Source organism: Oncorhynchus mykiss, chromosome 3 (genome assembly GCF_057628025.1).
Source record: "Oncorhynchus mykiss isolate SJ-2025 chromosome 3, ASM5762802v1, whole genome shotgun sequence".
Classification (NCBI taxonomy): Eukaryota; Metazoa; Chordata; class Actinopteri; order Salmoniformes; family Salmonidae; genus Oncorhynchus; species Oncorhynchus mykiss.
Window position 1 is genome coordinate 47,843,309 of NC_143024.1, and position 24,056 is coordinate 47,867,364.

The 24,056-nt window shown below is 41.7% G+C and overlaps 1 protein-coding gene and 1 long non-coding RNA gene across 2 annotated transcripts in view; one reads left to right on the forward strand and one right to left on the reverse strand.

The window, feature by feature from the left end:
* The first annotated feature begins 3,178 nt into the window (after positions 1 to 3,178).
* On the forward strand, positions 3,179 to 22,442 carry serinc2l (serine incorporator 2, like). The gene is made up of 10 exons (XM_021596667.3): positions 3,179 to 3,327; positions 7,644 to 7,805; positions 12,051 to 12,238; positions 12,823 to 12,902; positions 16,022 to 16,159; positions 16,545 to 16,714; positions 16,892 to 16,982; positions 17,459 to 17,609; positions 17,966 to 18,175; positions 18,515 to 22,442. The coding sequence occupies exons 1-10, from the start codon at positions 3,289 to 3,291 to the stop codon at positions 18,651 to 18,653; spliced, it is 1,368 nt and encodes a 455-aa protein (XP_021452342.1). The 5' UTR covers positions 3,179 to 3,288; the 3' UTR covers positions 18,654 to 22,442.
* The window catches only part of LOC149984566 (uncharacterized), a 32,961-nt gene continuing 15,412 nt past the window's right edge, over positions 6,508 to 24,056 (reverse strand). Inside the window, exon 3 of the long non-coding RNA XR_016494663.1 lies at positions 6,508 to 7,858. This is a non-coding gene — a long non-coding RNA (uncharacterized LOC149984566). The remainder of the gene's footprint in view (positions 7,859 to 24,056) is intronic.

Sequence of the window (24,056 nt, forward strand, 5' to 3'; positions counted from 1 at the left end):
TTGGGCTGTTTGTGAACGCGGACCCTGGCATCATCACTGTCCTCCATTACTCCTCGGCAACTCCCGCCATGGAAGGGTCTCGCATCCACCTAATATCTCCTCCCATGACAAACTCTCTTTCACCTCCTGGGCACGCTGCTTGGTCCTTCCTTGGTGGGATATTCTGTCATGTTCGTTGTATAAATAATTGGACCAAGGCGCAGCGTGAGTAGAGTTCCACATTTATTAATAGTGAAACTTAAAAATAATATACATATATATATAAATAATATATATAAATAATATATATATATATATATATATATATATATATATATATATATAACGATCGTGGCACTAACACAAAACAATATCCCACATCGCAGGTGGGGAAAAGGACAAACTAAGTATGATCCCCAATTAGAGGCAACGATAATCAGCTGCCTCCAATTGGGAACCATACCCACACACCAACATAGAAACACAATACCTCGAACGCCCCCTAGTCATGCCCTGACCTAAAACACCATAGAGAACTCAGAGGGTCAGGGCGTGACAATCGGGTAACAATTAAACATAGTTAGTTGATTCGATAAATAACAGTTATCAGATTAATGAGAGTAAAGTCATGACAGGAGGTAAATTATATTATATATAGTACCAGTCAAAAGTTTGGACACACCTGCTCATTCAAGGATTTTCTACATTTTTTGTATTTTCTACATTATAGAATAATAGTGAAGACATCAAAACTATGAAATAACACATATGTAGTAACCAAAAAAGTGTTAAACAAATCTAAATATATTTATATTTGAGATTCTTTAAAGTAGCCACCCTTTGCCTTGGTGACAGCTTTGCACACTCTTGGCAGTAATGCATAATACAATTTTAAAAAAAGGACTCTCGAGCACATCATGTATGCCAATTCAAATTTTTTGTGATTAGTGAACAGATTTCCAAGAAAAGTAATTCAAGGTTGACTCCGCTTATTGGAAAGAGTGGCTATTTGAAGAATCTCAAATATTAAATATATTTTGATTTGTTTTAACACTTTTTTGGTTACTACATGATTCCATATGTGTTATTTCATAGTTATGTCTTCAATATTATTCTACAATGTAGAAAATAGTAAAAATTAAGAAAATCTCTTGAATGAGTAGGTGTTCTAAAACTTTTGACCGGTAGTGTATATTTGCCTATTTTCGCTGCATAAAATGTAGAAGAGTTCCCTTATCAGGTTTAGAAAAAAATGCCTGCTAAATGCTAACTCCCGTTCGTATAAGCTGGTAGCATAGCTAGCATACAAAAATCAGTGGTGGTAGTCAAAGTAGTTTTTAACTGTAACACACACGTGCACATACACGGACACACACACATACACACATGTAAATAAGAGCCATACTTGCACACACATACATGGCCTTGCTGTTATGTATTTTGTTTTCCTTGGTGTCTTTTGTTTTTTGCATTGTTGTTTTCAGTTTATTTAATTATTATTAATGATTTAATTTTATTATGCTTAATTTTTTTCTCTGGGAGGGGGGGGGGGTCTGATATGTTGCTGGTTCGTGTCCCAGTTTTTGACCTTGTGGGTGATCTATCAACGTGCCCTTGAGCAGGGCGTTGACCCTGGTTTCTTCTGTGGGTCGTTCTGGATGGGAGTCTGTTAGATGACTGAATAATGTACATGTTGAGTGGCTTCACTGCAAGTAGATTATATGTTTTAATATTAATTTAAAACATATATTATATTTTTTTACTGTAATGACGATGACATGAACATCAATCAATCAATCAAATGTATTTATAAAGCCCTTTTTACATCAGCCGATGTCACAAAGTGCTGTACAGAAACCCAGCCTAAAACCCCAAACAGCAAGCAATGCAGATGTAGAAGCACGTGCATGTATTGGGGTTTACATCCAGACAAGCATTATGCTCCGATTTTTACCTCAACATAGTGTGAAATACACATATAAACAATAGCCTAAATGTAGGCACATGTTTTGGGGGGCAATGGGGATATTCGGGATGGAGATTTTTTACTTCATGCTATCTTGGCTGAGCTCCTATGTCAAGCACTGGGAAACGGACTCCAACATCTCAGAAGAGGTAGGTGTTGTCTTTTCATTTAGCCAGCTGTTTAGCTGGATGGCTATAGCCCTGAATTTGAGTGGTGCAGTGCAGACCAATTTAATTGGATGCATTATGACAGCTCCCAGAAGCGCAAGAAGTATGAATGATCTGACTTCTGCAAGGCCGCATCACAGTAAATGCTGTCGGATTGACCAAGTAGAGCCTTTTACAACATTTTGGAGGCGCTGCGGTATAGAACTTGATTTGGCCTCTGCAAGCCTCCAGAAGCGCCGCAATTTTGTCACACCCTCTGGAATCCATTTCCAGAGTGGAAGAAGGGAGTAACGTTGAAGAAATCATGGTAGTTGGATTAGAGACACCGGTAAATGTTACTAGCCAACAGGGTACTGACTATGCCATTCAAAGACTCTAATTACTCTAGCACCTATTGTCATAGGATCTTCTGACTGGGGGAGTTTCGTTAAGTATCTTTCATATCAGCGAGAAGTAATTTTCAAAAAACTAAAGGTATATTACTACACACCTTAATTGGTTTAAGGTTAGTGTTCCCACACTGCCATTATCTCCATGTTGCAGCGCTGGTTTATGGAAGACAGATGGAAGACACAGGCCACCACCTATGCTAATTAGCTATCTAGTGTGCTCCGAACATCTGTGTGTAAGTTAATTGGGGAGGAGCTGTAGTTCGCCAACTGGGGTCACCTAGAACACACAGTGTATGGATCTGTGCAAAACTGCTACAGTAAGTGTATTTTTCTATTTATTTAAGCTTATTTCTCGCTGACATGAAAGATAAGGCCCTTACACACAAAAAAAATGCAGTCAGAGTGTAGTATAACTGTAGTTAGAGTGCAGTATGCTGCAATTGCTGCATCTAAAATATCACAGTGGACTTTTACTGCAGTTTCAAAACTGCAATATTTTTTAAGGGGGGCATATTAGCATGTTTAGAAAGCAATGATTGACGTTTCTAAACGTTAATACAGCGTCCGAATTGTAGTTTACATGGAGCCAAATGTGGTGAATGTAATGGCTGAAACCCCTGCTGATGTATTACATCTTTGTATTGTATTATGAATGTTTTTTTCCCCTTTCCCAGCAATGGATTTTCTTTCGTTCACTACCCGTACAGTAGGTGGCGGCATGCACCTTTAACGTTTGTTTGTGGACCGCCATAATACCAGAGAAGAAGAGGACATCGCTTAGAAAATGGGGGCTTGCATGGCCTTGTGCTCCCTTGCTAGCTGTGTAAGTCGCACAACAAAATCCTTTCATGCTCCCGTTTCTGTGTTTGAGACATCGGGGTTAGCTAGCAAGCAATTGGTCAATGGTGTTAGCAAGCTAGAACGTCTTATCGCTAGCGAAAGCCGAATCTGGTTTTACAGGAGACGTTGAATATGGCGCCTCTCCTTTATCGCCATATTCAACGTCTCCTGTAAACTCATATTCTGGTCCTATAGCTAGCTAGACATGTTTGCTTGCTGGCATAAATACGAAGATAACTAGTATTTAGCTTCAGTTACCATCACCTAGTAATGTTTAGATTATTCGCCTTCAGTTTAATCCATAGGCTCCATAGTTTGTCTCATAATGTTTATTTTTTTTATTTTTTTGGACAATTTATTTAACTTTTATTTCACCAGGGAGACCAGTTGAAAACAAGTTCTGCGATCTGGCCAAGATCAAGCAAAACAGTGCGAGTTACACATGGGATAGACAAACATACAGTCAATAGCACAATAACGAAATCTATATACAGTGTGTAAATGTACTAAGATTTGTGTGGTAAGGCTGATAAATAGGCTATAGTGGCAAAATAATTACAATTTAGCATCAACACTGTAGTGATAGATGTACAGATGATGATGTGCAAGTAGAGATACTGGGGTGAGAAATACAGTGCCTTGCGAAAGTATTCGGCCCCCTTGAACTTTGCGACCTTTTGCCACATTTCAGGCTTCAAACATAAAGATATAAAAATGTATTTTTTTGTGAAGAATCAACAACAAGTGGGACACAATCATGAAGTGGAACGATATTTATTGGATATTTCAAACTTTTTTAACAAATCAAAAACTGAAAAATTGGGCGTGCAAAATTATTCAGCCCCTTTACTTTCAGTGCAGCAAACTCTCTCCAGAAGTTCAGTGAGGATCTCTGAATGATCCAATGTTGACCTAAATGACTAATGATGATAAATACAATCCACCTGTGTGTAATCAAGTCTCCGTATAAATGCACCTGCACTGTGATAGTCTAAATGCATGCTCTTCAACCAATCGCTGCCCGCACCCGCCTGACCGACTAGCATCACTACTCTGGACAGTTCTGACTTAGAATATGTGGACAACTACAAATACCTAGGTGTCTGGCTAGACTGTAAACTCTCCTTCCAGACTCACAGTAAGCATTTCCAATCCAAAATTAAATCTAGAATCGGCTTCCTATTTTCCAACAAATCCTGTGTGTAATCAAGTCTCCGTATAAATGCACCTGCACTGTGATAGTCTCAGAGGTCCGTTAAAAGCGCAGAGAGCATCATGAAGAACAAGGAACACACCAGGCAGGTCCGAGATACTGTTGTGAAGAAGTTTAAAGCCGGATTTGGATACAAAAAGATTTCCCAAGCTTTAAACATCCCAAGGAGCACTGTGCAAGCGATAATATTGAAAGGATTAATATTGGAAGGAGTATCAGAAAAAAGTCAGAACTGTCCAGAGTAGTGATGCTAGTCGGTCAGGCGGGTGCGGGCAGCGATTGGTTGAAGAGCATGCATTTAGACTATCACAGTGCAGGTGCATTTATACGGAGACTTGATTACACACAGGTGGATTGTATTTATCATCATTAGTCATTTAGGTCAACATTGGATCATTCAGAGATCCTCACTGAACTTCTGGAGAGAGTTTGCTGCACTGAAAGTAAAGGGGCTGAATAATTTTGCACGCCCAATTTTTCAGTTTTTGATTTGTTAAAAAAGTTTGAAATATCCAATAAATGTCGTTCCACTTCATGATTGTGTCCCACTTGTTGTTGATTCTTCACAAAAAAATACAGTTTTATATCTTTATGTTTGAAGCCTGAAATGTGGCAAAAGGTCGCAAAGTTCAAGGGGGCCGAATACTTTCGCAAGGCACTGTAGCAAAAAAAAGAACAATATGGGGACACAGATGGGCTGTGTCTGGTGCAGTGATCGGTAAGCTGCTCTGACAGCTGATGCTTTTAGTGAGGGAGATCTAAATCTCCAGCTTCAGTGACTTTTGCAATTCGTTCCAGTCATTGGCAGCAGAGAACTGGAAGGAAAGGGGGTGTTGGCTTTGGGGATGACCAGTGAAATATACCTGTTGGAGCGCTTGCTATGGGTGGGTGTTGCTATGGTGACCAGTGAGTTGAGATAAGGCGGGCCTTTACCTAGCAAAGACTTACAGATGACCTCGAGCCAGTCTGTTTGGGACGGATATGTAGTGAGGGCCAGGCAATGAGAGCATACAGGTTGCAGTGGTGGGTAGTATATGGGGCTTTAGTGACAAAACGGATGGCACTGTGATAGACTACATCCAATTTGCTGAGTAGAGTGTTGGAGGCTATTTTGTAAATGACATCGCCGAAGTCAAGGATCGGTAGGATAGTCAGTTTTACGAGGGTATGTATGGCAGCATGAGTGAAGGAGGATTTGTTGGAAAATAGGAAGCCGATTCTAGATTTAATTTTGGATTGGAAATGCTTACTGTGAGTCTGGAAGGAGAGTTTACAGTCTAGCCAGACACCTAGGTATTTGTAGTTGTCCACATATTCTAAGTCAGAACTGTCCAGAGTAGTGATGCTAGTCGGTCAGGCGGGTGCGGGCAGCGATTGGTTGAAGAGCATGCATTTAGTTTTACTAGCATTTAAGAGCAGTTCGAGGTCACGGAAGGATAGTTGTATGGCATTGAAGCTCGTTTGGAGGTTTGTTAACACAGTGTCCAAAGAAGGGCCAGATGTCCGGACCTCTGGCAGACTGTATACAACAGGCCCTCCGATTTGACACGCTGAACTCTATCTGAGAAGTAGTTGGTGAACCAGGCGAGGCAGTGATTTGACAAACCAAGGCTGTTGAGTCTGCCGATAAGAATGCAATGATTGGCAGAGTCGAAAGCTTTGGCCAGGTCGATGAAGACTGCTGCACAGCACTGTCTTTTATCTATGGCGGTTATGCTATCGTTTAGGACCTTGAGCGTGGCTGAGGTGCACCCATGACCACCTTGGAAACCAGATTGCATAGTGGAGAAGGTACGGTGGAATTCGAAATGGTCTGTGATCTGTTTGTTAACTTGGCTTTCGAAGACTTTAGAAAGGCAGGGCAGGATAGACCTCGGCAGCTTTCCAATCTTTGGGGATCTCAGACGATACAAAAGAGAGGTTGAACAGGCTAATAATAGGGGTTGCAACGATTGCGGCAGATAATTTAGAGAGGGTCCAGATTGTCTAGCCCAGCTGATTTGTAGGGTCCAGATTTTGCAGCTCTTTCAGAACATCAGCTATTTGGATTTGAGTGAAGGAGTGTGGTGGGGGGGGGGGGGCTTGTGCAAGTTGCTGCGGGGGGTGCTGAGCTGTTGGCTGGGGTAGGGGTAGCCAGGTGGAAAGCATAGCCGGCTGTAGAAAAATGCTTCTTGAAATTCTCGATTATTGTAGATTTATCGGTGGTGACAGTGTTTCTTCGCCTGAAGTGCCGAGGTGCTCTTATTCTCCATGGACTTTACAGTGTCCCAAAACATTTTGGAATTAGTGCTACAGGATGCAAATTTCTGTTTGAAAAAGCTAGCCTTTGCTTTCCTGACATACCGTGTATATTGGTTCCTGATTCGATGCTATTGCAGTACGCCACATGATGTTTTTGTGCTTTTCAGTCAAGTCAGGAGTGAACTAGGGGCTATATCTGTTCTTAGTTCTACATTTTTTGAATGGGGCATGCTTATTTAAGATGGTGAGGAAAGCACTTTCAAAGAACAACCAGCCATCCTCTACTGACGAGATGAGGTCAATATCCTTCCAGGATACCCGGGCCAGGTTGATTAGAATTTAGGGAGCGTTTGACAGTGATGAGGGGTGGTTGTTTGACCACGGATCCATTACGGACGCAGGCAGTGATTGCTGAGACCTGGATGAAGACAGGTGTATTTGGAGAGCAAATTGGTCAGGATGATATCTATGAGGGTGCCCATGTTTACTGATTTAGGGTTGTACCTCGTAGGTTCCTTGATAATTTGTGTGCGATTAAGGGCATAATTTTTAGTATCTTAAATATATATGAAAAACAGACTATTTACAGACTTAATTAACACGGGACAAGACAAACACACATCCGACTGCTATGCCATCTTGGATTGGAGTGACTTCCTCCTTCAATCCTGCTATATGATCCCATGTATAATTTTGTCTTGTTGCTGAGATTCCACCAAGACATTAGCATACAATCTGTTCATAAAACAAGTGACTAACAATGTTGTGCAGATGTATTCATTCTGGAACCTCCACCAGGTTACTGTTCAATGTGTGCTCTCCTTTCTCACTTTTTTCTCCACTAGGCCTCCTGTCTGTGTGGCTCCGCTCCGTGTCTGCTATGTGGCTGCTGTCCCTCCTCCAGAAACTCCACCGTCACCCGGCTGGTGTTCTCCTTCTTTCTACTCCTAGGGACCCTGGTGTCTGTCATCATGATCCTCCCTGGCATGGAGGCACAGCTCCAAAAAGTATGACACTCCTGTCAGTGTGTTAGTGGTGCTGTTTGTTCAACTGCACCTGCCTGCAATTACACATTACATTTTTTTATTTAACCTTTATTTAACTAGGCAAGTCAGTTAAGAACAAATTCTTGTTTACAATGACGGCCTACCCCGACCAAACCCGGACGACGCTGGGCCAATTGCGCGCTGCCCTATGGGACTCCCAATCACGATCGGATGTGATTCAGCCTGGATTCTAACCAGGGACTTTAGTGATAATCGATCCGCAATTGCTAATAAGCCATCCGTAACCACCCGACTATATGTGATCAAGTGAAAGTTTGAGGCCCGCATCCGACCCTATCCTGCAAATATCGTAAATGCGCTTAGGCTACAGTCCAAGATGGCGTAACGATTTTTGACGGGGTGCAGAATTTATTTTCTTCCTAATTTAGATATGTTTCTGCTTATAATTTCCAACATTTTGGTAGGCTATTTGTAAGTGAACTTGTCTAATTAGACCAGAATAATTTAATCAATTATAGACTGGACACTTCAATCTAAAATTGGCGGGTAAGATGTCTATTTCACTAGCCATGTTGGCGGGTGGTCGGGGTTCAACAGTGCGAGCATTTCACTCGCATTTGTGAATAAAAATAGTAAGTATGAGCACATTATAGTAAAATTAATTCTGCAGTAGCTGTTTTCAAGCATTTCTACTGTTTTGTTTCATAGCTTGTAAATGAATCGCACAAAGTCAAAGAATCACAAATCCTACATAGCCTATTCCACATTGCACTGCAACACTGCCTGGCTGAATTCATTATGCCCTAATCTATGGATTTCACATGACTGGGCAAGGGCGCAGTCATGGGTGGGCCTGGGAGGGAATTGGCCCACCCACTTGGTAGCCAGGCTCACCCACTCAGAATGAGTTATTCCCCACTAAAGGGCTTTATTACAGACAGAAATACTCCTCAGCACCCCCTCAGATTATCCTGCAGGTGAAGAAGCCAGATATGGAGGTGCTGGGCTGGCGTGGTTACACATGGTCTGCAGTTGTGAGGCCGGTTGGAAGTACTGCCAAATTCTCTAAAATGACAGAGGCGACTTATGGTAATTTAATGTTAATTTCTCTATTTGGCAACAGCTCTGGTGGACATTCTTGCAGTCAGCATGCCAATTGCACTCTCCCTCAACTTGAGACATCTGTGGTGTTCTGTGACGAAACTGCACATTTTAGTGGCCTTTCATTGTCCACGGCATAAGGTGCACCTGTGTAATGATCATGCTGTTTAAGGATCCTATGCTTTTTTTCCCCTTTCAATTTTCGCCTGAATTGACATACCCAAATCTAACTGCCTGTAGTCAGGTCCTAAAGCAGCAATATGAATATTCTTTATAACATTTGAGAGGAAACACTTTGAAGTTTGTCGAAATGTGAAATTAATGTTGGAGAATATAAGACATTAGATCTGGTAAAAGATAATACAAAGAAAAAACATGCACTTTTTTGGTATTCTTTCACTGTAATAGCTACTGTAAATTGGACAGTGTAGTTAGATTAACAATAATTAAAGTTTTCTGCCCATATCAGATATGTCTATGTCCTGGGATTTTTTTTTGTTACTTACAACCTACGTTAGCTCAACTGTCCCGCGGGGGGAGGGGGACCGATCCCGTAGAGGTTAATAATTTTCTTGATATGCCACACCTGGACATCTTGGCAAAGGAGAAATGCTGACTAACAGGGCTGTAAAGAAATTTGGTCAAAACATTAGAGAGAAATAAGCTTATTGTCTGTATAGAACATTTCTGGGATCTTTTATTTCAGCTCATGAAACACAAATATGTTGTGTTTTATATTTTTGTTTAGTATACATTGTTTTGTTCACAAGCTAGGTTGTTTTTCTATGTTTGAGTTTCAACTGCTAGGGAAGAGAATACAACGCTTCTTCTACTAGTCAGACTCAATCTCAGACACAAACATGATTAGAGTCGGCTACCACGGTAAACTGGCACTGATTTTAATTCAAGTACTTTTCAAGTACCAATTTGAGGAAAATGTCAGATTTTCAAGGTATTCCAGTACTTGAATTTCGGGATGCCAAATTCATTAAGCACCTTGTGCGAACCCTGACATTTTTTTGTCTCATCTGTGATATTTTGGTTAAAAATGTCAGGGTTCGCACAAGGTGCTTAATGAATTTGGCATCCTGAAATTCAAGTACTGGAATACCTTGAAAATCTGACATTGTCTCAAATTTGTGCTTGAAAAGTACCTGAATTAAAATGAGAGGAGAACAGAAAACGATCAAATATGTTAATATGAAAAATATACAATATATTGCAAGCTTGCTCATTCCACTCACACTGGTACAGAACAGCCAAATGTAACATCGATAGCTAAAATTCAGAGCAAATTTAAATGTAATCCTGCCTGGCAGGATATTGATGTTTATAAATAGGTTTTACCAGACCAAATCAGGGATGTAGTGAAGGGTAAATGTTGTTTACGCATATTTTTATTTGTGAAATAGGGTTTACTCACCTTTTTTTATTTGGTTAATTACCGTTTACCCACTTATTGCATTGATCAATGCTCAGAAGGCTTTTTGATCTGAGTTCTAATCACGCCTACCTTTGCGAACGAGTGGAATCATGAATGATTCATGTCTACTCGTTATGGTCGCCTGCTACCCCCGGATTTGCCTTGTTTAGCAGTGCATTCATTCAACATTCTGTCCAACGGGAAACTCCGCCCACGACGTAGGCCGAGAGGTAAAACTAACTACCTCAGCCCAGTACTACAGTGGCAAGTGGCAGAGAGACGCCGCTGACAGTGGGATTTCTTTAACATCCCTCGACTCATGCCGTGTCAACAGACATCCATTAAACAAAAAAAACATTACTCTTGGAGAATGAGTGTACAACTGGTAAATGGTCGCTGATATTTCAGTCAGATGTAAAATAAAGGTTAATTTGAAAAAATGGAAATTATTTTTCTAGGTAGCTCAAGGTCTCTGGCTATTAGCCAGGTAGCTAGCTATAACTAGCTGGCCAGAAGGAGGAAGTTAGAAGCTAATGTAGAATGGAGACTGACCTCAGCAGGTGAAGTTGACTGAAATTAAGCTAGCTATAATCGAAAGATGGCTACGACAATTTCTCATAACATAATACCTTTTTATTTACAGAGAGTAGGGAGACAGACAGTGGTGAGTCAGGCAGCAATGAAGGAGGCAAATGAGATACAAAGGAAGAGGAAGCATTGAAACAAGCAGGGAGCGAGGTTAGTAGGACAGTGGTTCAAAACTTGGTGTCTGAAACCCATGTGGGGTCCCTTAAAATGTAAATAGGGTTCCCCGAAAGTATCTTTAATCTTATTAAACACATTAATAAACTGTTTCTCTTCAAATAGGTATAGAATATAACATTTTAGAGTTATTCTAAGGGCCTTTTACACTGTCAGATTTCACTTTAATGTCATTGTGTTGGGACAGCCTGTGAGACATAACATTTTGTCAAATATTAAGGCAGTTTAAATATAAAAACAAATTAATATTATGTACACTGAACAGAAATATAAATGCGTGATGAATGCTAGCTTAATTAGTTTTTTTCATGAGGTTGTGACGATATACTGCGATCTTGTGGCGTGGCGACTAGAAACAATTGCATAATAGGAACTATTACAAATTGATGGTCCTTAAATAAATATTAGTGCTTGAAAAAAGTACTTAAAAGTCCTTGAATTTGACTTTCCACTGTCTGTACGAACCCTGAAATTAAATTAAACAATATACCACATTACTTCTTACTAGTTATACATTTGTTTTAGAAACATTACAAAGCATTCTCATTTTGTGTGTGTTTTGTTGATGTAATTTTAGTGCAATTTGTTTTTAGGGGGGCTTGTGAAAAATCTGAGTGGCCGGTAGATTTTTTTTAATCTACCTGCCACAGTGGCTGGTGGACCAAAAATATTTTATGCCCTGACCTCCACCCACCTGCCCTTCATCTACACAACATTTCATGACCCTAAACCCGCCTGCCCCGTGTATATAACCGTGGGGACTGCGGGTTGGGAGTCAACCCGTGCATCACTAGTTTGTCCGACAAATACGCCACACAATGTCAACATGTAAGAGCATAACACCTGAATGTATTTCCTATGAGTAAAACAAGAAATTGTTCTAGCACTTTCTGTGACGATGTCTTTTGAAACGCTACTCAATGACATTGAAATGCCCTTTTTATCCTTTCCCCCTCTAGATCCCAGGCTTCTGTCAGGGTGCGAGCACCATACCAGGCATGGAGAACCAGTTTAACTGTGATGTCATTGTGGGCTACAAGTCGGTGTACCGCATGTGCTTCGCCATGACCTGCTTCTTCTTCCTCTTCTCAGCCATCATGGTCCGTGTCCAGAGCAGCAAAGACCCGCGTGCAGCCATTCAGAATGGGTGAGCACCAATTAAGATTTAGATCACTTCATTCATCAATTGTACACAAGGTCCAACCAAAATTTGACTTCGGCTTTTTCTCAGCCTCTCTGAAAGACACATATACAGGTTGGAGCGGGGGGCTGCAACACTAGGTGCGGAGCAGGTGTTGTGGTGGCTTAAGCGCCTTGCTTAAGGGCACATCGGCAGGCATTTTGAGGATTTGATACCAGCAACCCTCCAGCTTACTTCCCTTCAGAGTTTTTCCGCCAGACCCGGGATTCAAACTGGCACTCCTCCGGTTGCTGGCTCGCCTTTACCTGCTAGTCTATCTGCCGCCTTACCACCATGCCCTTCACCTCTTGCTTTCACAGCAGGCAAAATGGTTTGAAGTGACCTCATTACAATCAGAATCCGGTTGATATGTAATTTAAACCCATTTTGGGTTGGTACTGTAATAAGTTGTGTACAAATCATATATATAGGACCTTTTAGTAACTTTCAGGCTCAAGTTCACTGGCTTCTCTTAGAGAAGACTCATGAAAATACTCCGTTTTTTTGACGTACTATGCTTTTTTTTTGTGAAACCTGTGTTTTATCCCCAGTTTCTGGTTCTTTAAGTTTCTGATCCTGGTCGGCATCACTGTGGGAGCCTTCTTCATCCCGGATGGAACCTTCCATACTGGTACTTTGATGATTAAACTTTAAATGACTGTCAAGTGACGTCTGACAGTACTGGCTTAATCATTGGCAAATGACTAACAAAGCAGGAACATTATCATGTTCAAGGTACAGTGCATCGGTGAAAAACATTTTCCCTCTGAAAGATCCTCAATCTATAGTGATTGAGTTATTATATGTAAAGTATGCTGTTTATGCTCTTGTGAACAAACACAATCAGACAAATAAAAAACATTACCTTTGAGGGCTCACAAAAGCTGATTTTAATCTTATAGCCAATTCCTGGGAAGTAATCAAAGATTGTAGAAGCCAATTTAATGCTGTTGAACTAGCACATGGTTTACTGCACTGTGTTTATATAAACTAAAATAGGACATCCCTCACTTATTTTTCCTATTTATTACCAAGCTGAAAATTATAATGGATTCGATAATAGCCACACGATATTTGATAAAGGAAGTAGGAGAGGGAAAGTAATTTTACCCTTGAATATGCCAGAAGTGAACCTATAGACAAAGCACAATAATCACACTGTTATATGCTATATATACAAAAGTATGTGGACACCCCTTCAAATTAGTTGATTCGGCTTTTTCAGCCACACCCATTGCTGAAAGGTGTATAAAATCAAGTACTCTGCCATGCAATCTCCATAGACAAACATTAGTGGTACAATGTCCTTACTGAAGAGATCCGTGACTTTCAACATGCCATCTTTCCAACAAGTCAGTTTGTCAAATTTCTGCACTGCTTAGAGCTGCCCCGGTCAACTGTAAGTGTTACTGTGAAGTGGAAACGTCTAGGTGCAACAACTTCTCAGCTGCGAAGTGGTACACCACACACGCTCACAGAAAGGGACCGCCGAGTGCTGAAGTGATTTAAAAAATGATCTGCAGTGTTGTAAAGCTTGCCGCCATTGGACTCTGGAACAGAGGGGTGGTGAATCACGCTTCGCCATCTGGCAGTCCGACGGACAAATCTGTGTTTTGGAGGATGCCAGGAGAACGCTACCTTCCCCAGTGCGTAGTGCCAACTGTAAAGTTTGGAGGAGAAATAATGGTCTGGGACTGTTTTTCGTGGTTCGGGCTGGGACCCTTAGTTCCAGTGAAGGAAAATCTTAACGCTACAGCATACAATGACATTCTAGATGATTCTGTGCCTCCAACTTTGTGGCAACAGTTTGGGGAAGGCCCTTTCCTGTTGTAACATGTCAATGCCCCAGTGCACAAAGCAAGGTCCATACAGAAACACCTTTGGGATGAATTGGAACGCCGACTGCGAGCCAGTCCTAATTGCCTCTTGTGGCTGAATGGAAGCAAGTCCCTGCAACATTGTTTCAACATCTAAACTCAACAAAAAAATAAATGTCCCTGTCTTTCAAAGATAATTTGTAAAAATCCTTCACAGATCTTCATTGTAAAGGGTTTAAACACTGTTTCCCATGCTTGTTCAATGAACCATAAACAACTAAGGAACCCTGTGGAACAGTCGTTAAGACACTAACAGCTTACAGACGGTAGGCAATTAAGGTCACAGTTTTGAAAACTTAGGACACTAAAGAGGCCTTTCTACTGACTCTGAAAAACACAAAAAATGATGACCAGGGTCCCTGGCCATCTGTGTGAACATGCCTTAGGCATGCTGCAAAGGAGGCATGAGGACTGCAGATGTGGCCAGGGCAATAAATTGCAATGTCTGTACTGTGAGACGCCTAAGACAGCGCTACAGGAAGACAGGACGGACAGCTGATCGTCCTCGCATTGGCAGGTCACGTGTAACAACACCTGCATGCACAGGATCGGTACATCCGAACATCACACCTGTGGGACAGGTAGAGGATGGCAACAACAACTGCCCGAGTTACACCAGGAATGCACAATCCCTCCATCAGTGCTCAGACTGTCCGCAATAGGCTGAGAGAGGCTGGACTGAGGGCGTGTAGGCCTGTTGTAAATATTGGTGCAGTCCATGAGGAGGAGATGCACTGCAGTATGTAACGCAGCTGGTGGCCACACCAGATCCTCACCAGACATCACAGACAACAACTTCGCCTATGGGCACAAACCCACCGTCACTGGACAGGACTGGCAAAAAGTGCTCTTCACTGATGAGTCGCGGTTTTGTCTCACCAGGGGTGATGGTCAGATTCGTGTTTATCATCGGAGTGAGCAGTACACTGAGGCCTGTACTCTGGAGCGTGATCGATTTGGAGGTGGAGGGTCCGTCATGGTCTGTGGCGGTGTGATACAGCATCATCGGACTGAGCTTGTTGTCATTGCAGGCAATCTCAACGTTGTGCGTTACAGGGAAGACATCCACCTCCCTCATGTGGTACCCTTCCTGAAGGCTCATCCTGACATCACCCTCCATGACAATGCCACCAGCCATACTGCTCGTTCTGTGTGTGATTTCCTGTAAGACAGGAATGTCAGTGTTCTGCCATGGCTACCGAAGAGCCTAGAACTCAATCCCATTGAGCACGTCTGGGACCTGTTTGATCGGAGGGTGAGGGCTAGGGCCATTGCCCCCAGAAATGTCCGGGAACTCGCACGTGCCTTGGTGGAAGAGTGTTGTAACATCTCACAGCAAGAACTGGCAAATCTGGTGCAGTCCATGAGGAGGAGTGCAGTACTTAATGCAGCTGGTGGCCACACCAGATACTGACTGTTGATTTTGACCCCCCACCCCAACCCTTGTTCAGGGACACATTTTTCAATTTCTGTTAGTCACGTGTCTGTGGAACTTGTTCAGTTGATGTCTCAGTTGTTGAATCTTGTCATGTTCATACAAATATTTACCCATGTTAAGTTTGCTGAAAATAAACGCAGTTGACAGTGAGAGGACTTCTTTTTTTTTTGCTTAGTTTAGTAGAAAGCCTTCCCAGAAGAGGGGGACCATCTCCTTATCAATGCCCATAATTTTGGAATGAGATGTTCGACGACCAGGTGTCCATATACTTTTGGTCTTGTGGTGTATACTTTTATAAACTATGGAAAACTCACATTTCATCCCCTCACAATACCGTAGTGTTAGTTAAACTTGATGTCAATCAACATGCTGTGGGTTCCAGGAAGTTAGTTGTATTTATTTGTTTATTGATCTGCCTCTTTTCTTCTCCGGCAGTATGGTTTTACTTTGGCGTGGTTGGCTCTTTCATCTTCATCGTCATCCAGCTTATCCTTCTCATCGACTTTGCCCACTCTTGGAACAAGACATGGGTGGGGAACGCCGAAGAGGGCAACTCAAAGTGCTGGTTTGCAGGTAGAATTACAGTACTTTCTCCAGAGGACACAGTACCTTAATGCTGCTCAATAAGTTATACTACCATGACTGTGTTTATTCTTCTAGAGCAGCAGGGTTCCTCAAACCCTGCTCCTGGAGACCCACAGGGTGTTCATACATTTATTCCAGCCATATAACTAATACCTGATTTAACTAACCAATCAACCCTTTATGTTGAATGTGGTGTTAGTAGTAATGGACTAGAACAAAAGCCTGCACACCTTGTGGCTCTCCAGGACCATGATTGAAGAACCCTGCTGCTCTAGAAGAACATATACTCGTTCTATGCATCTGAAGAGTATGGGGGTGTTTGTCATACATGACTGTTTTTACCGACCCTCTCCATGTTGCCCCTCTCCCTCAGGCTTATTGTCGTTCACCTTCCTCCACTACGCACTGGCCTTCACCTCAGTGGTGCTGTTCTACATATACTACACCCAGCCTAACGACTGCACCGAGCACAAGGTCTTCATCAGCCTCAACCTCATCATCAGCGTCATCATCTCCATCGTCTCCATCCTGCCCAAAGTACAGGTATTGTGGCGGTTTCATTGTTCCTTCATTTGAGAAGGAGGGCAGTTTTAGCAATTATACCAGTAATAATTGATACAATGTTTGGTAAGGGAATGCTTTTATTAGTCTGTTTTTGTTGATAAGGGTGTTGACAATTGTATGCATGTTTACCAGTGCCTATGATTTTGTGTGTCACAGGAAGCCCAGCCCCAGTCTGGTTTGCTCCAGGCCTCTCTCATCTCCCTCTACACCATGTATGTCACCTGGTCCGCCATGACCAACAACCCAAGTGAGTCTCAGCCTCTTTCCCATTCCAGTTTCAACAGAGTTTCTGCCATTGTTGTCATTTTGACTTTCTCCCTCCAGTTTGTTTATTTTTACTTTCCAAACCACTGCAGCACTGAGTGTTTCCTACTGGTGAGTTTGGCCGACTTTGGTAGTTCACTCACCTTCCCCAACTCGTTACATTTACTAGGGCCTGGAGTTGTTTTCTTGTTAAGTCACATGGTCAGGAAAAACTCCTGGTCCTACTTATGGCTTGTGCTTGTAGTGGGTCTGTGGATAAGCTCAGACAGGTGTTGGGGTGTCTCTGCAAGAGCCTGCACTAAAGTGTTGTAATTAAGAGACACTTGGTATATCTGCTGTGGTAGTTGGTTTAGAGCCCTGGCTGTTGCCTTCCTCAAGATTGCAGGTCACTTTGTTTTTTTTTCTTCCCCATAACTATCCTGCATTCTATGGCTGATTTGCTGTGTCTGTCTCTCTCAGACCGTAAGTGTAACCCCAGCCTGCTGAGTCTGGTGTCAAATGTCAGCTCCAGTGAGCCCACACCCACAAGTGCCCCAGGACAGGTGCAGTGGTGGGACGCCCAGAGCATTGTGGGTTTGGTCATCTTCCTCTTCTGCACTCTCTATGCCAGGTAGCTAGCTACTACATTTTGAATCCATATCATGGCTGCTTATTGAATTGTCTGTTATGCTATGATCTTAATAGATCTCCCATGCTCTCTCCCCTTCTCTCTTCTTTCTCCCTTTCTGTCTCGTTCAATTTTTCCATTCTTTCCTTTCCGACCACACCTTTTTAGCTTTGCTTTACCTTAGGGTGCTTTTTAGTCCGTTTTTATTGTTATGCTTTTGTTTTTTATCCTCTTATGTTTGTGTAGTAAATATTTCAGTTTTTATTTTCTTATTTTCTTTCCTGTGAAGCACATTGTGTTGCATTCCCATGTCTGAAATGCGCTGTATAAATAAAGCTTGATTTGACTCCCTCCTCCAGTATCCGTTCGTCCAGCAACACCCAGGTGAACAAGCTGATGCAGACCGAGGAGGGCGGGAGTTATGGAGGAGAGGGCGAGGTAGGGGAGGACGGTGTGCGAAGGGCCGTGGATAATGAGGAGGAGGGGGTCACCTACAGCTACTCCTTCTTCCACTTCCACCTCTGCCTGGCCTCCCTCTACATCATGATGACACTCACCAACTGGTACCAGTAAGTACAGCAACAGCTGACCATCAGAGCCACAGCTCTATAGAAATGTTAGAACATTTTACAATATTTCTAGGTGTGATATTGGGTATCTTGTGTATGTATTCCCAGTCAGTTTGAAAGCCATGGGATCAGGGGGGATATTTCTTTGAGTGAATCTCAATAGCCTTTGTGTGAAAGCTTTGCGAAAGCAAATCCCTAATAGGTAGCATTAATCCACCATATTGGTGGATTATTGTTCCGTGTTTTCAGATCAGTCTAAATTAAGGGGGTGAGACAAGGATAGAAATCTACTATAAAGATCCACTCTTTAAACTGACACTTTCTCCCTACATTCCTCAGGCCTGACACCACCACCCAGGCCATGCAGAGCAGTATGCCAGCTGTGTGGGTGAAGATCAGCTCCAGTTGGCTGGGCCTGGGCCTCTACCTCTGGACCCTGCTCGCCCCTCTCATGTTTCCCGACCGAGACTTCAGCTGAACAGCCCCACATGGTGTCACCATGGGCTTGTAAGATGTTGTGTGGAAGTTTATTATATATTTTTTTAAATACGAGTCAGCATTTTTGCATTGGTCTCTATTGGTGTGTTTAATCTTGGTTTTGTTTTGATTTATTTTATTTGACATGTTAGGTCTTTTATCTATGATTATCACTACATTGTTAGGTATTATTGGACGCTTTTAATATCCATACTGAGAATGTTTTATTGATTTAGCCATTCAATTATTTTATTTGCCTATATGCAAAACTGCACTTAACTCTGTCTACCTTAACACAATCTTCTGAGATGAGCATCGGTTTGTCCCAGAATGCACATTAGTGAACTATAGCAAAGACTTGATAACAGGCGCTTATTACCTAACTTTTACAATAATATATTAGTTGGGATTCCCATGTTGTTAAAGTAGGCCTGGTTCCAGTTGATTGTATTTGTTTTTATTATGGATCCCCATTAGCTGCCACAAAGCTACTCTTCCTGGGGTCCAGCGAAATTAAGGCAGTTCTACATATATTTTTTTAAACATTACACTACATTCACAAAATAAGTGTGTGCCCGAGGTTGGGGATTCCCCCTCATTGGCTGAGCTCCCGCAGTTCTGGAGCTTTAAGAGTGACCCTCTCCAGAGCCCTAGAGAGACGAGGGAGATAAACCAGGGGGGCACACCCTCGAGGGGGTTCTCCGAGTCTGAGCCCTCTTACTGAAATAATGTAATATGTACACATCCTGATTTAATGTTCACTGGACTGTGAAGTATCAACCTACCCCCTGCTCTTAACTACATATTTCTGAACCCTGGAGGTCAGTTGTAATGCCTCCTACCTACCCCACCCTAAGGCTTAGCTCTCTACCCCAACTATGCCTGATTCACGTAGGGCCGACCTGAAATGTACTGTGCTGGTTCAGATATTTTCTTTTCACATGATCCTTTCTAGCACGGTTCCAGAAACTATGGTGGATGCATATTCAGGGCAGTACAGCTCAGACTTGGTTTGGCTCAGGAGTGTGATACTGGTACTACATGTTAACTCGAAATGACACAACGAAAAGGTTGCAGTTTAACAAAGTTTACTATACCGTATGAACACACTACAAGGTACCCATTACACTCAAGGCTAGGTCCATCAACCACCAGACTTCCTGCGCATGCGCACTATTGACTGAGTGATAGCCCCGTAATAACAGAAATATGGGGATACTTAAAACATGAATTTAACACTACAGTGCTCTCAAACCCAACCGTAGCCCATTTAACTCTGGTGCTACACCATGCCCTGTCCCTGAAGACATCTGTGTTTCTGCTCTATCTCTAGCCCTGTTTCTGGGTGTTCTATTGCCATAGTCATGGGTCAGTGCTAGTACATGCTTGTATCTGCAGTGAGGTGACGTATTCTGAGCCGATAGTGTCAATCTCTTGGGAGCAGTTTCTCGGACGCAGATTATTTTATTTCACCTTTATTTAACCAGGTAGGCTAGTTGAGAACAAGTTCTCATTTGCATCTGCGACCTGGCCAAGATAAAGCATAGCAATTCGACACATACAACAACAGAGTTACACATGGAATAAACAAAACATAGTCAATGCATTAGAAAAAAAAGAAAACAAAGTCTATATACAGTGAGTGCAAATGAGGTAAGATAAGGGAGTTAAGGCAATAAATAGGCCATGGTGGCGAAGTAATTACAATATAGCAATTAAACACTGGAATGGTAGATGTGCAGAAGATGAATGTGTAAGTAGAGATACTGGGGTGCAAAGTAGCAAGATAAATGAATAAGTACAGTATGGGGATGAGGTAGATGGATGGGCAGTTTACAGATGGGCTATGTACAGGTGCAGTGATCTGTGAGCTCCTCAGACAGCTGGTGTTTAAAGCGTAGTCCTGGACTAAGAAGATATTTCAATTGAGATTTTCCATTGACCATGGTTTTTAGCCTCCCGGGCTAGGCTTAATCTGTGGCTGGAAAACTCCCTTGAAGTCTACAGGGGTTTAGGTGAGGAAGTGGGATTCTGAACCTCACTTCTGCTCTGAAAATGCCATATGTTGCCACGATGTTACGGAGTCCGTTAATTAATCAGTCATTAGTGTACAGCTCTATAACAATGCATTTCAAGAACGATATGTTGGTGTTCGATGATTTAATTTGTTATAATTCAATGGATATTGCTTTCAAATTTGATAATTATGAGTTGTTGCATATTTCATGTCAGATTATTTACCTCTTAATGGATATGAAGTTTCCCAATGTGACTGAAATAAGATCAATATGTTTCACTCATGGTGAAAAGATTGGTGTACTTAAGAGATGTGAAATGTTTAAATTGCTGGTCTATTGAAGAATCTTGACTGAACTATACTAATTATAAAAATACAATATTTAACCTTTATTTAACTAGGCAAGTCAGTTAAGAACACATTCTTATTTTCAATGACTGCCTTGTTCAGGGGCAGAATGACAAGAGTTTTACCTTGTCAGCTCGGGGATTCGATCTAGCAATCTTTGTTACTGGACCAACGCTCTAACCACTAGGTTACCTGCCGACCCAGTACAAACATTTGAGTATTGTGAATATGATTGTTTTAAAGTGAAATTGAAGACCATAATTAAATTCTGTTAAACATTAAAGTGTACAGAACACGTTCCTAATGTTGAGTTGCCCACCTTTTTGCCCTCAGAACAGCCTCAATTTGTCAGGGCATGGAATCTACAAGGTGTTGAAAGCATTCCACAGGGATACTGACCCATGTTGACTCCAATGCTTACAACATTGCAGTTGGCTGGATGTCCTTTGGGTGGTGGACCATTCTTGATACACACGGGGAAACTGTTGAGCGTGAAAAACCCAGCAGTGTTGCAGTTCGGTGCGCCTGGCACCTACTACCATACCCCGTTCAAAGGCACTTCAATCTTTTGTCTTGCCCATTCACCCTCTGAATGGCACACACACAATCCATGACTTAATTGTCCCAAGGCCTAAAAATCATTATTTAACCTGTCTCCTCCCCTTTATCTACATGGATTCAAGTGGATTTAACAGGTGACATTAATACGGGATCATAGCTTTCAGCTAGATTCACCTGGTCAGTCTGTCATGGAAACTCAGTGTATTGTACAGTATATGTTGAATGTGAGCATAATGTATTATGGTTCATTGCCCATACAGATGAATTAACCCAAGCATGATTTCAAGTGATGATCCTTCAGTATTGAATGAAGAATTATCAAGGGTGTTTTTGAGAACAACATTGAGTGCCTTTTTATATTAATGCATTTCAAAAAGAGCTACTGGTAGATACAAATTCAAACCTGCACTAACGTGGCTTCCACATTTTGTGTTAAATGATGGCGAGACAATAGCATGTCACAAGGAGTGTCTCAGCTAATTTCATAGTTTGGTTATATAGGTACAGTATCTGCAAATTCTCTTTTTCAATAAAATCATCAACATAATCCCATAAAGGTATTAAAAAAATATCATCTTTATAGTATACTATCTATAATAAGTTCTTCATAATTGCAGTCAGATTAGTGCTCATGTTGCCCACTAGGTGGAACTGAAGTTCCTTAAATATTTTTTTCCATACTGTTATCAGAACCCATACTACACAGGAGACTGCATGCAGTACACTACAGAAATGTTATAAGGATATTTTCTAATCAACGGACAGGTTGCTCAGAGCTTTACCCTGTGCTCTGAGAAACTTGAACTGCGAAGAGTGAACGTGATGTGACCAATAAACCCTGTCCTCTGGATGTTGTTGATTGTACAGTATGCTGTTGATCCTTATTGACACCAAAGGTCTCTTTTATTTTGGGAAGTTCACCAGAGGGAGAAATCTTATCTATTTTCTGGGATTATGATAGCATTTCCATCAGATTGCTACTGTAAGGGGACCCCACGGTCATCACAGCACAATCAGAGATTAGACTGGTGAGGAGGCACCCGGGATGGATGGGGACAAAAGGGGACACTGCAACTTTTTGTTTTTCACTGTAGCCTATCCATGGGTCTATTTATCGTGTACAGAATCAAACCTGCACTTGTTTGATATTCATTGATCATGTTATTTCAAACAGAACCTGAACGTTTCTGATGAACCATGGGACTAAGTTACACTGCCAAAGATGTAATATTTAGTGTTTAGGTACCAGTTGTGTAAAAGTAGGTAACCTTGATGTAAAGACGTCTTTTGGCATTACTCAAATTAAACCACCTTTTGAATTGATAGTTTCAGTTAAACCTATGCCTTAAATATGACAATTGTCTGGCCGGTGAGTGGTATGGCCTCTGTGGAAATGTTGATTATGTCCATGACAGAATGCCAAGCACATAACTTGAGTGCTTGGTTAACCCTAATTCAAGTTTTAAATGGTGGTTGCTTTTCAGGTGTATGGGGTGACACTAGGCAGGTTTCCATAGACCCCTTTCTGTGTTTACAAACATTGCCGCACAAGGGTGACGCGCGCAAGTTGGTGGCAGAACAAGGAGTTCGTTTAGAATGCCAGCAAAAAAAGACTGCATGTTGCTTATGAGTGCATTTCACACTACTTTTGGATTATAATTGGATTTTAAGTCCCGTATGAATGTCCTGCTTAATATACTGTATAATATCGCAAATCAACTGCATTATTCTTAAAAAAAGACTTCAAATAGTAAAATGACTCTTTGGCTAGCTTTTGCTACAGCCTAGTCAACGAGTGTTAGCATTCTAGCTAACAACTGCTGCATCCAAAATAGTTATTTTGCAAAGATCACAACCAAATATAATCTTAGAGACTGTTCAAGCAAGAATCAAAACATCACTGTAAGCATGTGAGAATCCTAAAAAGTTATTTTGTTTAGAAGTAATAACAGCCTAGATTTATGGTGAATGGGTGCAGATGGCGTTCTTTACTGCAGCGCTTGACGTCAGTGTGTTGTAATACTGGAAAGGGATCTAATGACCCAGGTTTATTCGACAAAAGCAATGTTGTGTAACCAATGTGAAATGGCTAGCGAGTTAGCGGTGGTGCGCGCTCATAGCGTTTCAATCGGTGACGTCACTTGCTCTGAGACCTTGAAGTAGTGGTTCCCCTTGCTCTGCGAGGGCCGTGGCTTTTGTGGAGCGATGGTTAACGATGCTTCGTGGGTGTCAGTTATTGATCTTTGTAGAGGGTCCCTGGTTCGAGCCCGGGTCGGGGCAAAATCCATTTGTTCAACTATAAAATAATGTTTATTTGCTGGAAAAAGTTTGTCTTGACTTTCAAGAATAGCCAAATTACTTCACATTGCAATTTTAAGTTTCACCATCAAATTGTTTTCTAAATCTAGGTGAGTATATGTTACTGTGGCAATAAGTAGGCACGTGAGAAATATTAGAATATGGCAAATATTAGAAAAT